At 34.1% G+C, this 13,955-nt stretch overlaps 4 protein-coding genes and 1 long non-coding RNA gene across 6 annotated transcripts; 1 reads left to right on the top strand and 4 right to left on the bottom strand.

The window, feature by feature from the left end:
• Positions 1-1,667: 1,667 nt before the first annotated feature.
• LOC125584043 (nucleolin 1-like) lies at positions 1,668-3,460 on the bottom strand. Its single transcript, XM_048751830.1, has 5 exons — positions 3,298-3,460; positions 2,892-2,962; positions 2,337-2,660; positions 2,130-2,249; positions 1,668-2,049 (listed from the first exon to the last, which is right to left on the bottom strand). The coding sequence occupies exons 1-5, from the start codon at positions 3,391-3,393 to the stop codon at positions 1,851-1,853; spliced, it is 810 nt and encodes a 269-aa protein (XP_048607787.1). The 5' UTR covers positions 3,394-3,460; the 3' UTR covers positions 1,668-1,850.
• Positions 2,979-4,202, top strand: LOC111204250. Its single transcript, XR_002656640.2, has 3 exons — positions 2,979-3,377; positions 3,722-3,754; positions 3,903-4,202. It is a non-coding gene; the product is annotated as an uncharacterized LOC111204250 (long non-coding RNA).
• Positions 4,203-5,617: 1,415 nt separating this feature from the next.
• On the bottom strand, positions 5,618-7,684 carry LOC125575476 (nucleolin 1-like). Its single transcript, XM_048751829.1, has 5 exons — positions 7,254-7,684; positions 6,850-6,920; positions 6,293-6,616; positions 6,086-6,205; positions 5,618-6,005 (listed from the first exon to the last, which is right to left on the bottom strand). The coding sequence occupies exons 1-5, from the start codon at positions 7,347-7,349 to the stop codon at positions 5,807-5,809; spliced, it is 810 nt and encodes a 269-aa protein (XP_048607786.1). The 5' UTR covers positions 7,350-7,684; the 3' UTR covers positions 5,618-5,806.
• A 1,959-nt stretch (positions 7,685-9,643) lies between these two features.
• Positions 9,644-10,579, bottom strand: LOC111210353. 2 transcript variants are annotated; one of them, XM_022710685.2, is made up of 3 exons: positions 10,252-10,579; positions 10,047-10,176; positions 9,644-9,926 (listed from the first exon to the last, which is right to left on the bottom strand). In XM_022710685.2, exons 1-3 carry the CDS (start codon positions 10,576-10,578, stop codon positions 9,904-9,906), a joined length of 480 nt encoding a protein of 159 aa, XP_022566406.2. In that variant the 5' UTR covers position 10,579; the 3' UTR covers positions 9,644-9,903. The 2 variants fall into 2 exon arrangements, with proteins under 2 accessions (XP_022566406.2, XP_022566405.2); XM_022710684.2 differs by having other exon boundaries at positions 10,019-10,176.
• A 1,276-nt stretch (positions 10,580-11,855) lies between these two features.
• Positions 11,856-12,466, bottom strand: LOC125584014. Its single transcript, XM_048751710.1, has 2 exons — positions 11,977-12,466; positions 11,856-11,866 (listed from the first exon to the last, which is right to left on the bottom strand). The coding sequence occupies exons 1-2, from the start codon at positions 12,464-12,466 to the stop codon at positions 11,856-11,858; spliced, it is 501 nt and encodes a 166-aa protein (XP_048607667.1).
• Positions 12,467-13,955: the final 1,489 nt, after the last annotated feature.

A 13,955-nucleotide genomic window follows, 5' to 3' on the forward strand; every position in this document is an offset into this window, starting at 1 on the left:
ATACTATATTCCTTGTACGCATTTTTTTTGTCACGATATTCATTGTACGCATATACTGCTATATATCTTGTTTTTTTAGAAGTTACAAAGTTTTATCCGAGAGCGAAGTTTCCATGCATACAGAGTAAGAGGATGTCCCCACACGCGTGGGACGCGGATATCCTCAAAAAAAATTGACAGGAGTGTCATGCTTTTAGGCTACTTTCAATAATTGAAGTCATGCATATATACCCACATTATTGTTATTATAATTACGATGTAAAATATTTTGTGGCATCTCATTCTTTTTCCTAAATTATGTTTCTCCTCTCTGCCCTACTAAATTAATTATACAGATTTTATTTTCCATTTATTTGATCTTATCTATGGTACATGTTTTGAGGAGTTGTGTATATAACTATATATACAATTTGACGCCCAATGCTATCTTTTTCTGTTAGTTTCCTATGCTACATGTTTTTGAGGAGTATTAAATAGTTCTGAGAAAAAACTTTTTTTTTCTGAGCAAAACTTAACCGCTTGTATATTCACCTAATTAACCCAATGTTTTATACAACGAACAAGTCAGTTTGATGATATACTATAAACCCTTCCATGCAACTTTAAAACAATTTAGGATTCGTAACATATTTCTTATACGGAATTATACTATTTTATATGTGTTTGCCCATGCAAAGCGTTCCTTAAAACTAGTATATAATTAATATATACACAACACCCCTTTCTTTTTGCAATATAATAGAATTTTGTAAGCAACCTAACTTGACCAACCCACATTGAGTCCAATCGTGATTTAAAAACCTATAGATGTTTTATTTTCTGTTAACGTGTATTTTACCAAATTTGAATTATATATGGACATAGAACTACAATACTAATATAAATTAATATGATCATGTGGTTAAACCACATTCAATTTACCAAACCAACGAATAAGCGAGAAGCAAGTGAGAAATGGAGTTGAAGAGGGAGATATTCACGTGACAATGCGCCTGAGGAAGTAATTGGTGGATGGAGTTTCGAGCGATTGTGTGATGAATTGATGAACCGGTGGCGGTAGGGTCTGATTTGTCTTTGCTTGTGATTTGTACGGAGAGATACCTCTTCTCTTTGGTGAGCTACAACCTTATCATCACACGGCACATTCTTATGTAGCTCTATTAGAACCGCCGGTTACTAATCGGGTTCGACACTTGAGCTGTTTCAGCGTTTTAAGATTTTTACCAAAAAAATACAAAGGGCCAAAAATAGCTCCTGGGCAAGTATTTCTCAGGCCCATACTGCCCACGAATAAACTTAGTTGATCTATCATCAACCCACCCAAAAACATCTATTTCATAGGACGAAAAAAGATTGAACATTCGTATTTAGCAGAGCTCATCGTGGAACAAGACTGCTTGATTATTTATGATCTGTCTCCCCTAAACTTCGAATGTAAATTTAATATGTCGGTGATATCATCACACAAGAACTGTCATGATTGTTGATAATTTATTTACATGTTAAGCGGTTTTTTTTGTCGTTATAGATGGGTGATTCGTAAATAATTCTCCAACGATAAATTCTTTCTTGGACACAGTAAGATAAAGTCGGTCGAGAAAACTCTTATAAGTTCTACATTCTCTGTTATAATCAAATGATTAAAAAACAGTCCATGTGAATTTAAGCTAAAGAGAAGTAATTAAACATATCCGAAATATAAGTTTTTTTGTAGTAATCAAACATCCGAAATATAAGTTTTTTTTTGTAGTAATCAAACACATCCGAAATATAAGTTTTTTTTGGGGTACTAAACAGAACAAGCAAACAAGCCGAAATTCATAAAATAAAATACTAAACCAGAATTCCTCTCACATCTGATGTGCCCACCCAGTGATCGTTGAGAGAGTGGCTGACCTGAAACGGTAACGCAAACGGGTCCAGGCACTACCTTTGGGTTTTGGATAGGGCAAGGCTTTGACCACCAGTGTGGAGCCTCCTAGGTCGGTTCCAGACAGCTGAACCGCTCGGTTGTTGGAGCCTAGTCCGTAGAAGTAGACCAGGGCACGGCTGCAAAGAAAAAGATAAAAGAAAGGAAACTAAGCGAATTGGGGTTTGTAACAAACTAGAGAAAAGTTCTAACTTCTAACCTGTTGAGAACGAAAACGTCGGTAATCTCGCCACATGTGGAGAAATGGTTAGTCAAAGCATTCTTCAAATCATCTTTAGTAAGTGAAGTGTCATATCCAGTAACGGATATGCCTTCGCTACTGCAAGAGTAAAAAAAATGCATTGTATTATATTGTTTACACAACTTACATAAGCCGAAAATGTCAACAGCATAAATAATAACTTACCGCTTTCTTCGATTATGTGCCACGCTCCTAGCAGCGAGTACATCAGTACTCAACCCAGTGCTGAGTTCACTGAGTTCTGGAGGCAAACTCGTAACGACAATCTTACTTCCTCCAATGTCACTTCCATTGAGTTGCAAGGCTTTGTCTCCTGCGCCTTCTCCACGAAGGATAACAATGCACGACCTCTGGAGTGCATTTGTCACTGGATCTCTGCGAATCTGGATGTTGTGGACTTCTCCACATGTCTTGAAAAGACTCTCCAAAGCCCGGTAGAGATCAATAGGTTTAAGGGAAGTACTGTACCCTTCAACACCGATCCTTATCCTAATTGTTCAATAGAATCAATTAGCAAACACATTTGAAAGCGAAGGTATTTATCTTTTATTACTTCACGTCTTTACATCAGAATCATAATATAAATATACACATACATTAGCTAGACCAAATAATATAGCTATTCAATCTAAACCAAATAATAGAATATTTATTGGTATCTATCAACATTACACAAAATCTCCAAAAAGCAAAGGAAAAAAAAAACAGAAATCTATTTACCTGCTTTTGTAGTAATCATAGTGCGACTTCATAACGTCGACATACTTATCACCGTACAAAGTCCTCTTCCCCTATATTTATAAGAAAATGTAATTAGAATCCTTTAAAAAATAATATATATATATATATATATATGTATATTAATTTAAAAACCGAAAAAGATTGGGGACCAGAACAGTACAATCGCCGACAAAAACAAACAGGAACAAAAGTGTTAGGAGAAGACTTGGGTAAGAAAGATAGAGAAGAAACATGCACTGAGTTTGGGAAGAGATAAACAGCGGGTCTTTGAAGCTCGAACAATAATCAAAAGCAAAGAAAAGACCGCCGGAAGCAAAAGATAGTTTTGAGAGAAAAGAAAAACGGAGTGACGACGCCGTTAGATGCGCGGAGAAGAAAAACTCACCGTGTACGGAGCAGAAACCCGAGAAGAAGATTCGGATCTCTCCATCGAGGCGTTGAGAAAAGCGATCATACGAGAAGAAGGTTCGGATCTCTCCATGGACTTTGATAAGATCGATACTTTTGTCTTTAGGGATTTTAGGAAAAAATATCTTATTTTCTGGCTCAGACTTTCAGGAACTTTATACTTGGTTTTTTTTTTTTTGGTTCAAATTATACTTAGTGATTTAAAGATTATTATTAATTATTAATATAAATATATAGCTAAGCAAAATAAAAAGAACATAAAAGGCACCGTTCTTTTTTTTTGGTACGTTGGATAAAAGATAGTGGATGGTATTTGTGGTAAAAACTTTAAAAAGTACTGTAGAGAAAAATGAAGTTTTTCGGAAAGAGAAATGTAAAACGCAAATAGATTTTTTTTGTAGGTTGAAGAAAAACGATAGTGGAGAGCTTTTCAGGTAAAATAGTGGTTAGAGAAATTAAAGTCTTGGTATTTGTGGTAAAACTCAAAAAAGAGTTGGGTACAGAAAAATGAATTTTTTTTCGGAAAAAGAAATGTAAAAAAAGCAAATATATTTATTCATTCATTAACAAATTTTTTTGTAGGTTGAAGAAAAAAAGATAGTGGCGAGCTTTTCTGATAAAATAGTGGTCAGAGTCTTTTGAAAAACGCTTATCATGCGATGCCAATGTAACAGGAAACGCCTCGTGCTGGGACCCAAAAATATCAATATTCTGAACAACCGTTTATTGAGCAACTCGATTATAATTTTTATGTGATTAATTTACTTTAATAGAATGGAAGTCAAACTGTTCTTTAACAAATTTGTTAATGAATAAATAAAATGAACTTTATTATTTTTTTGATGTATTCTATTTTTACTATTTCATTTATTTTTTATTCAATGACTTTTATTAGTTCACAAATCACAGCCTCTACATATATATATGTTTTAAAGTTACATAATATTTAGTTTTAAGTATGTTTACATATACACCGAAATAAATTCATATCAAGTGTTTTTTCGTGTACATAGAGAAATAGAAAAAAAAAATTACCGTATACGGAGTAAAAATCCGAAAAGATTCAGACCTTTCCATGGAGAAGAACAATACTTTTGTTTTTAGGGATTTAGGAAGAATGGTTCATTTTTTTGTTTGACAAGAAGCTATTTATAATAATACCATTTCTTTTGTTTTTATCAATCATATTAATTTACCAAAACAATTTAAATCTAAAAACTAAAATTAAAACAGAAAATATATTTGTTTTGGAAATATTTTTTTTAAAAATATATATATTTAATAATTTAAAGATTATAATATAAATTTGCATCTGAAGTAAAAACTTACTACCTATATTTTGAACCAAGAAAATAAAGTTACAATCTCTACCAATTACGCTTTTAGCAGATAATATAATAAATTAGACAATCTTTGCATAACTTTTTATATCATAAACTGATATTTTAACAAAGTATATTAAAATAATAATAAAATTAATTAATTTAGTTATGTTAATATCTTACTATATTTTACCAAAATTATATTCTTATGTAATTCTTATACTTTGAGAAACAGATCCTTTAAATGAATATAAATCTAGTAATCACTTATAAGAATACTACAATTAGTTTTAAAATATTTAGTACACTGATTATATTTAAAATATTTAATTTAAAAATAAATATAAAAGATATGAAATGAAAGTAAAACTACCAGTTATCATAAAAAGTTATCAAATCTAAAAGTTAGTTTTTATGTATTCTACTGGTGACACATATGTCATAATTTAGTATTTAATAACTTTATAAAATTATAATTATAAATATGAAATCTATTAGTTACTCTTAAAAATCTTGTGTATATAAATAAAGAAACAGAAATCAAAGAATTGTTTTTACGAAGCATTGACTTAGCATTGAAAAAACTTTTTGGAGTGAACCCACGAATAAACCTAGTTGATCTATCATCAACCCACCCAAGGTCATCTATTTCATAGGATGAAAAAAGGATTGAACATTCGTATTTAGCAGAGCTCATCGTGGAACAAGACTGCTTGATTATTTGTGATCTGTCTCCCCTAAACTTCGAATGTAAATTTAATATGTCGGTGATAATGTGATATCATCACACAAGAACTGTCATGATTGTTGATAATTTATTTACATGTTAGGCGGTTTTTGTTGTCATTATAGATGGGTTATTCGTAAATAATTCTCCAACGATAAATTCTTTCTTGGACCCAATAAGATAAAGTCGGTCGAGAAAACTCTTATAAGTTATACATTCTCTGTTATAATCAAATGATTAAAACTGAATTTAAGCTAAAGAGAAGTAATTAAACATATCCGAAATATAAGTTTTTTTGTAGTAATCAAACATCCGAAATATAAGTTTTTTTTTTGTAGTAATCAAACACATCCGAAATATAAGTTTTTTTTGGGTACTAAACATAACAAGCAAACAAGCCGAAATTCATAAAATAAAATACTAAACCAGAATTCCTCTCACATCTGATGTGCCCACCCAGTGATCGTTGAGAGAGTGGCTGACCTGAAACGGTAACGCAAACGGGTCCAGGCACTACCTTTGGGTTTTGGATAGGGCAAGGCTTTGACCACCAGTGTGCAGCCTCCTAGGTCGGTTCCAGACAGCTGAACCGCTCGGTTGTTGGAGCCTAGTCCGTAGAAGTAGACCAGGGCACGGCTGCAAAGAAAAAGATAAAAAAAAGGAAACTAAGCGAATTGGGGTTTGTAACAAACTAGAGAAAAGTTCTAACTTCTAACCTGTTAAGAACGAAAACGTCGGTAATCTCGCCACATGTGGAGAAATGGTTAGTCAAAGCATTCTTCAAATCATCTTTAGTAAGTGAAGTGTCATATCCAGTAACGGATATGCCTTCGCTACTGCAAGAGTAAAAAAAATGCATTGTATTATATTGTTTACACAACTTACATAAGCCGAAAATGTCAACAGCATAAATAATAACTTACCGCTTTCTTCGATTATGTGCCACGCTCCTAGCAGCGAGTACATCAGTACTCAACCCAGTGCTGAGGTCACTGAGTTCTGAAGGCAAACTCGTAACGACAATCTTACTTCCTCCAATGTCACTTCCATTGAGTTGCAAGGCTTTGTCTCCTGCGCCTTCTCCACGAAGGATAACAATACACGACCTCTGGAGTGCATTTGTCACTGGATCTCTGCGAATCTGGATGTTGTGGACTTCTCCACATGTCTTGAAAAGACTCTCCAAAGCCCGGTAGAGATCAATAGGTTTAAGGGAAGTACTGTACCCTTCAACACCGATCCTTATCCTAATTGTTCAATAGAATCAATTAGCAAACACATTTGAAAGTGAAGGTATTTATCTTTTATTACTTCACGTCTTTACATCAGAATCATAATATAAATATACACATACATTAGCTAGACCAAATAATATAGCTATTCAATCTAAACCAAATAATAGAATATTTATTGGTATCTATCAACATTACACAAAATCTCCAAAAAGCAAAGGAAAAAAAGAAAACAGAAATCTATTTACCTGCTTTTGACGTAATCATAGTACGACTTCATAACGTCGACATACTTATCACCGTACAAAGTCCTCTTCCCCTATATTTATAAGAAAATGTAATTAGAATCCTTTAAAAAATAATATATATATATATATATATGTATATTAATTTAAAAACCGAAAAAGATTGGGGACCAGAACAGAACAATCGCCGACAAAAACAAACAGGAACAAAAGAGTTAGGAGAAGACTTGGGTAAGAGAGATAGAGAAGAAACATGCACTGAGTTTGGGAAGAGATAAACAGCGGGTCTTTGAAGCTCGAACAATAATCAAAAGCAAAGAAAAGACCGCCGGAAGCAAAAGATAGTTTTGAGAGAAAAGAAAAACGGAGTGACGACGCCGTTAGATGCGCGGAGAAGAAAAACTCACCGTGTACGGAGCAGAAACCCGAGAAGAAGATTCGGATCTCTCCATCGAGGCGTTGAGAAAATCGATCATACGAGAAGAAGGTTCGGATCTCTCCATGGACTTTGATAAGATCGATACTTTTGTCTTTAGGGATTTTAGGAAGAATATCTTATTTTCTGGCTCAGACTTTCAGGAACTTTATACTTGGTTTTTTTTTTTTTGGGTTCAAATTATACTTAGTGATTTAAAGGTTATTATTAATATAAATTTACAGCTAAAGCAAAATAAAAAGAATATAAAAGGCACCGTTCTTTTTTTTTTGTACGTTGGAAAAAAGATAGTGGATGGTATTTGTGGTAAAAACTTTAAAGAGTAGTGTAGAGAAAATGAAGTTTTTCGGAAAGAGAAATGTAAAACGCAAATAGATTTTTTTTAAGGTTGAAGAAAAACGATAGTTGAGAGCTTTTCTGGTAAAATAGTGGTTAGAGAAATTAAAGTCTTGGTATTTGTGGTAAAACTCAAAAAAGAGTAGGGTACAGAAAAATGAAGTTTTTCGGAAAGAGAAATGTAAAAAAAGCAAATATATATATTTGTCGGTTCAAAAAAAAAAATATATTTTTGTAGGTTGAAGAAAAAAAGATAGTGGAGAGCTATAAAATAGTGGTTAGAGTCTTTTGAAAAACGCTCATCATGCCTGCATGTAAGAGGAAACGCTTCCTGCTGGGACCCACAAATATCAATATCCTGAACAACCGTTTATGGAGCAACTCGATTATAATTTTTATGTGATTAACTTACTTTAATTTAATGGAATAATCATTCTACCAATCCCAAAAATAATTAGATAAAATACAGAGAAAAAAGTGTTCTTTAGCAAATTTGATAATGAATGAATAGAATAAACTTTATTATATTTTTGATGTATTTCACTTTCACTATTTTATTTATTTTTAATTCACTGGTTCTTTTGTGACAAAAAAATAATAATTCACTGGTTCTTATTAGTTCACCAATCACAGCTTCTACATATATGTCCTAAAGCTACAAAATATTTAGTTTTAAATATGTGTAATACACAGAATAAATTAGTGCCAAGTGTTCTTTTGTGTACATAGAGAAATAGAGAAAGATACTCACCGTATAGGGAGTAGAAACCCGAGAAGATTCAGATCTTTCCATGAAGAAGAACAATACTTTTATTTTTAGAGATTTAGAAAGGATGGCTCTTTTTTGGAGGGGGAGGGGCAAGAAGCTATTTATAATACCATTTCTTTTGTTTTATATCAATCGTATTAATTTACCAAAATAATTTAAATCAACAGACTAAAATTAAAACAGAAAACATATTTTTAGGAGATATTTTTATAAAAAACTATATATTTAACAATTTAAAAGTTATAATATAAATTTGCATCTAAAGTAAAAAACTTACAATCTCTACCGATCATACTTTTAGATAATATAATAAATTGGACAGTCTTTACATAGTTTTTATATCATAAACTGATAAAATTACTTAATTTAGTTATGCTAATATATTATGTTTTGCCAAAATTACATTCTTAACTAAGTCTTATACTTTCAGAAACAGACTTTAAATGAATATAAATCTAGTAACCATTATTAAAAAATCTTATACATAAATAATTTATTTAAAATAAAATAGGAGTATCTAATAAATAAAATATGAAACCATATTTACTTATAAGAATACTACAATTAGTTTTAAAATTTATGATACACTAATTATATTTAAAATATTTAATTCAAAAATAAATATAAAAGATATGAAGTGAAAGTAAAACTACCAGTTATCATAAAAAGTTATCAAATCTAAAAGTTAGTTTTTAAATTTTTATGTATGCTAGTGGTGACACATTAAATGTCATAATTTAGTATTTAATATAAATTTATATATAAATAGAATTATAAATACGAAAATCTATTAGTTACTCTTAAAAATCTGTGTATATAAATAAATAAGCAGAAAAATATCAAAGAATTGTCTTTACGAAGCATTGACTACTTAGCATTGAAAAGATTTTTTTGGAGTGACCCACTTTATGAATCAGTTATTTCTTACCGATAATGCCATTTAGAACCAAATTACAGAAACAGAATCCTTCACGCGTTTCTATAAGTGATTAGGTCTTTATCATATGATTGCATTGAACTTTGTCTAGTAGACACAATTGCACTTTAATATTTATAGTGTTCACATATTATCCATTCTCATGTAATTTTATTAGAAGCTGTCACATTACACCACTAGGAGTACTTGATATTATATACTATAGTATAGTATTAGATTTTGTCACAGATGTTATATCATATACTGTATAATATAATAGATTTGTCGTTGGTTTCTCTTACTGTATAAGTTGTTCATGTAAATAGTTTTCAGCACAAAAGGTCATCACTACAAATATCCAATTACCGAAACAATTAAACGCGTACCGAAAGATGTTGATAAGTTATGAAACAGCAAAAGATGGATCGAAGTAAAGTAATAGAAATCATTTATATAAATAGGGGGTAGAGATAGAGGCATCGCCATAGCAGGCCCTAGATCATTTCGGCACCGATCACATAATGACATATGCTCCAATCAGCTCGACAAACTTGACAATGATTCCTTTACCCATCTCAACATTCATGAAGCCACCGTTGATTAACCCAGAACTGTCTCGAAACCTGACAAAAGGAACTCCTTGATAAATGCCTCTTCCAGTAGCGAACATAACATGCAGATTTGAGTAATCATCGAAAAGAAGTTCTATGATTACCAAATAATATATATAGATCTTAAGTTACATTTTGAGGGGGGTTTGCTATGAACGAAAGTATCGATGGGTAGTTTGGGATTCCCCTCTGTAATAGGGGAATGATAGTGATCTAGAGAATGAATTATCATGTCCGTAACTACGAAACGACGAATTCCCCTCTGCATGGAAAAAGAAAGACGAGCTTATTTATAATCAAATAAAAAGAAACTAAAAATTAAGCTAAATTTACGTACCGGAAGTGGGAGTTCCGGGATCCTCATAAATTGAGCAAACAACATTCGATAATCATCATCCAGGACCATACCCTCCAACATCAGGAAGGGCCTAACCGGATCAAAGGAAGAAAGACCCAAGGTGTCTGAAAGCCCTGAAGTCATTCTCATGTAGTTGACCAAGTAGGCCAGAGAGAGGGATTCTGCATCAATTAAGTTCGCAATTCTACATGCCGCATTCATGTGCCGCCTAAGAGAATACGCCCAGCACGTGCCATGAATTTGTATCCACTCGATGTCGTCGACGAGGTGATTAGCATCATTTTCCCAAGTAATGAACAAATCCATATTCTGCAACAGAAAATCAATATATAAGATTTTTAAAATCTAAACCAATACAAATGATTCACCGATTAAGCAATGTCATTTGTTCATGTAAAAAAGAAAAGAAGAAGAAGATTAAGATCACTAAAAACAAATAACTTACATATCTTGCTTGAGAGGAAAAAATATGTTGAAAAAAATGAGAGTGAAGATTTATGGTTGATATAACTCACCAGCATTGTCTAGACGTATAGTCTTTAAAGGGAAGTCTGGAAAGTGTGCTCTCAGTCTTATTATCTGAGCAAGCAGGCGTGCAAATGCCAAGTTCCGTGTGGACAGTAGACAGACATGCGACCATCTGGTCAATACATCAATCAAGACCATGAAATACCGAAACGTCCCACTAGGTGGGTGTATTGGTCCGCATATGTCTCCCTGAATCATTTCCAGAAAATTTATGATCTCTTTATTAACTTTGGCTGGTGACGGCCTGGTTATGAGTTTCCCTTGTGCACATGCTGCACATGTGAGATTGTATGGGACAACTCCTTTGAACGTGTGCCCTTGTGAGTTTATCATCAACTTTCGTATCATGTTAGTACCAGGATGGCCAAGCTGGTTATGCCATAAGGTGAAATTGTCGCAGGCATTAGCCTCGATCATACTGACCTTTGCATAGCATAGGCCAGTAGACATTGCAGGTAAGGTTTCTAGGATCCTTTTATAGCCTTTGGTGATCAAAATTATGTTAAGGAATTCTTTGTTTCCTTCTTCCCATGTTTCAAGATGGAAACCATTCAATCTTATGTCTTTGAAACTCAATAAGCTTCTTTTAGAGCTTGGGGAATACAAGGCATTTTTGATCTCTAGATGAGTGCCCTTAGGCATCAATACATATGCCTGGCTGTGACCTTCAATCAGGCCGACTACACCTGCAATGGTGTGTACGTTTGCACTTTGCATTGTGAGATTTAAGAAATATCTTTTGTCTCTAAGTATTGTATGACTTGTGCCACTATCCACCACTAGTATGCTCATCTCATCATTCATTTCTATAAATAAGATTTCATTTCTCAGAGACTTCAAAACTTTCATTTATTAAAGTTGCAGAACACCGAAATTAAAAACACCAAAACAATCATAAAACAATCATAAAGCAATAAAACAAGTCGTATCGAAAATTTTAGTCTTTGAGACAATCAGAAGTCTCAAAATCTATCAGGTCGTCATTAGCAACATCAGATTCTTTATCAGCCTCATATCCGAAATCATGGACCATATGAGCCTCCGGGTTCTTGTCCTTAATACTTTCCTGGTAGAGCTCACATAAGTGCTTAGGAGTTCTACAATTCTTGGCCCAATGGTTGCTCATCCCACATCTGTGACAAACAGATTTGGTCGAGTAAGACGGTTTGGATATACCGCCTCGACCTCGGCCATAACCGCCTCGACCACGGCCGGGATTGGAACCACGACCACGGTTATTGTGGTTTCCTTTCCGGCCGGCCAAGTATCTATCTCGACCGTTCGAGTAATTGTCACGGTTCCTGTATCCACCTCGGCCTTTGCCGTGTGATCTCTTATCATTCTGGATGTAATTGCACTCGTTGGGATTTTTCTTTTCAACTTCATTGGCCTCTGGTAATGGGGCTGTTCCAACAGGTCTAGCTTCACTGTTCTTCATCAGGAGCTCATTGTTTGCCTCGGCCAGTAGCAGGCACGGGATCAGATCAGTGTATGTGGCAAAGCCTTTCATTCGGTACTGCTGCTGCAGGATTATGTTTGAGGAATGAAACGTAGAGAATGTTTTCTCGAGTAACTCTTCTTCGGTTACTACTTCACCACAAAGTCTCAGCATCGAGACCGTCTTAAACAAGACCAAATTGTACTCATCCACTGACTTATAATCCATGAATCTTAGATTCTTCCAGTCATTTCTAGCCTTTGGGAGTAACACCGTTTTCTGGTGATCATATCTATGCTGTAAAGCATCCCAAAGCTCTAGTGGATTTTCCATCGTAATGTACTGATCTTTTAGACCTTCAATGAGGTGATGGCGTATAATACTTATAGCCCTGTACCGATTCTTATCGGTCTCATTGTTGCCCTTGATGATTGTATCACCAAGTCCTTTTGACCTTAAGCTGATCTTTGTATCTAGCGCCCACTACAAGTAGTTATCTCCGGAGAGATTAAGGGCTGCGTAGTCTCTATTTGAGATTTTCGACATCTGAATCACATTATCATTTCAATTTAGGTTCACAATGTGATCATGTGGCCGCATGGTATAACAAGCTCGGCCACAAACTTGTCTTACGCATCTATGAGAAAACAATCAATCTAATCGACCATGGTGGGAACAAACAAGCCGCACGGCCATGTAGTCAAGCAATAGGATCGGACATGTAAAATTAATTGACCATGGTGCGAACAATCCTAATATATGATTCTATATGTACCAGGGAGATTAAGACCACACGACCATATGTATTTCAATGCAATCAGATTCGAATTCATATGTTTCTACATGCTGGTCGATTTCATTAAACAATATGAATGCAATTCAATTCAGATTTATATGTAATGCAAACAACCTTAGCAATTTGATTTATGAATTTAGGGTTTCTACTTTTAAAACTAAGGCTGCCGGTTTTAATTAAAGGTTTTAAGGCTTTTAGGATTCAATTTCTAGATCAGATTACTTCAATCAATCTAACAATCCTAAAACCTCAAATCAACAAACAATTCAATCAATTAAAATCGGATTCAGTCCTTTAGGGTTTAGGGTTTCGATTCCTAAATTAGGGTTTCTCAAAATCAAATCAGGAACAATCAATTTAAGTTCTAAGGAATCAATTTCTATATTTCTAGTTAAGTGATTGTCGATTTTAATCTTGTAGGTTTTAGGGTTTTGATCAAGATCAAAGTTTCCATAATAATGGATTAGGGTTTCTGATCAATCTAGGTTCTCAGATTAAGTTATACCTTTGCTAACCGGACCACCTTTAGATAGAGAGAGAGAACGAACGGATGCAATCGGATCGCGGATGGGAGCAGACGCGAGCTGAGGACGATCGCGGGCTGTCTCGGGTGCGAGTCTCTCGGACGCGGGTCGTGTCGAGTGCGATCGCGTCTCGGGTGTGGATGCGAGCTGGACGGGTTCTTCTGAGCTGGAACGTGATCTGAGAACGTCAAGGATTCAAGAGGGATCAACTGAGTTCTTGGATGAACTAAGAACGTGTCTAGGGTTTTAGGTGTGGTCGCCGGTTTTGGCTTTTAGGGTTGAGAGGTTTCGATTTTGTCTCAGGGATCTAGAGGCGATCGTGCTGATAACGTGTTGTAAAAGAATGGGGAATTATCTGTGTATTATTAATGAACAATAGAGGTTCCTTATATAAGGA

This window comes from Brassica napus, chromosome C3 (genome assembly GCF_020379485.1).
Source record: "Brassica napus cultivar Da-Ae chromosome C3, Da-Ae, whole genome shotgun sequence".
Lineage (NCBI taxonomy): Eukaryota > Viridiplantae > Streptophyta > Magnoliopsida > Brassicales > Brassicaceae > Brassica > Brassica napus.

Coding starts and splice junctions, on each gene's coding strand:
- LOC125584043 (XM_048751830.1), bottom strand. CDS start 3,393: ATGGAGAGATCCGAACCTTCTTCTCGTATGATCGCTTTTCTCAACGCC. Junction 2,963..3,297: donor GGGTTTCTGCTCCGTACACG/GTGAGTTTTTCT, acceptor TTATAAATATAG/GGGAAGAGGACTTTGTACGG. Junction 2,250..2,336: donor GCACATAATCGAAGAAAGCG/GTAAGTTATTAT, acceptor TTACTCTTGCAG/TAGCGAAGGCATATCCGTTA.
- LOC125575476 (XM_048751829.1), bottom strand. CDS start 7,349: ATGGAGAGATCCGAACCTTCTTCTCGTATGATCGATTTTCTCAACGCC. Junction 6,921..7,253: donor GGGTTTCTGCTCCGTACACG/GTGAGTTTTTCT, acceptor TTATAAATATAG/GGGAAGAGGACTTTGTACGG. Junction 6,206..6,292: donor GCACATAATCGAAGAAAGCG/GTAAGTTATTAT, acceptor TTACTCTTGCAG/TAGCGAAGGCATATCCGTTA.
- LOC111210353 (XM_022710684.2), bottom strand. CDS start 10,578: ATGGATTTGTTCATTACTTGGGAAAATGATGCTAATCACCTCGTCGAC. Junction 10,177..10,251: donor TCCCGGAACTCCCACTTCCG/GTACGTAAATTT, acceptor TTTTCCATGCAG/AGGGGAATTCGTCGTTTCGT. Junction 9,927..10,018: donor AGATCTATATATATTATTTG/GTAATCATAGAA, acceptor TCCTTTTGTCAG/GTTTCGAGACAGTTCTGGGT.
- LOC125584014 (XM_048751710.1), bottom strand. CDS start 12,466: ATGGATTATAAGTCAGTGGATGAGTACAATTTGGTCTTGTTTAAGACG.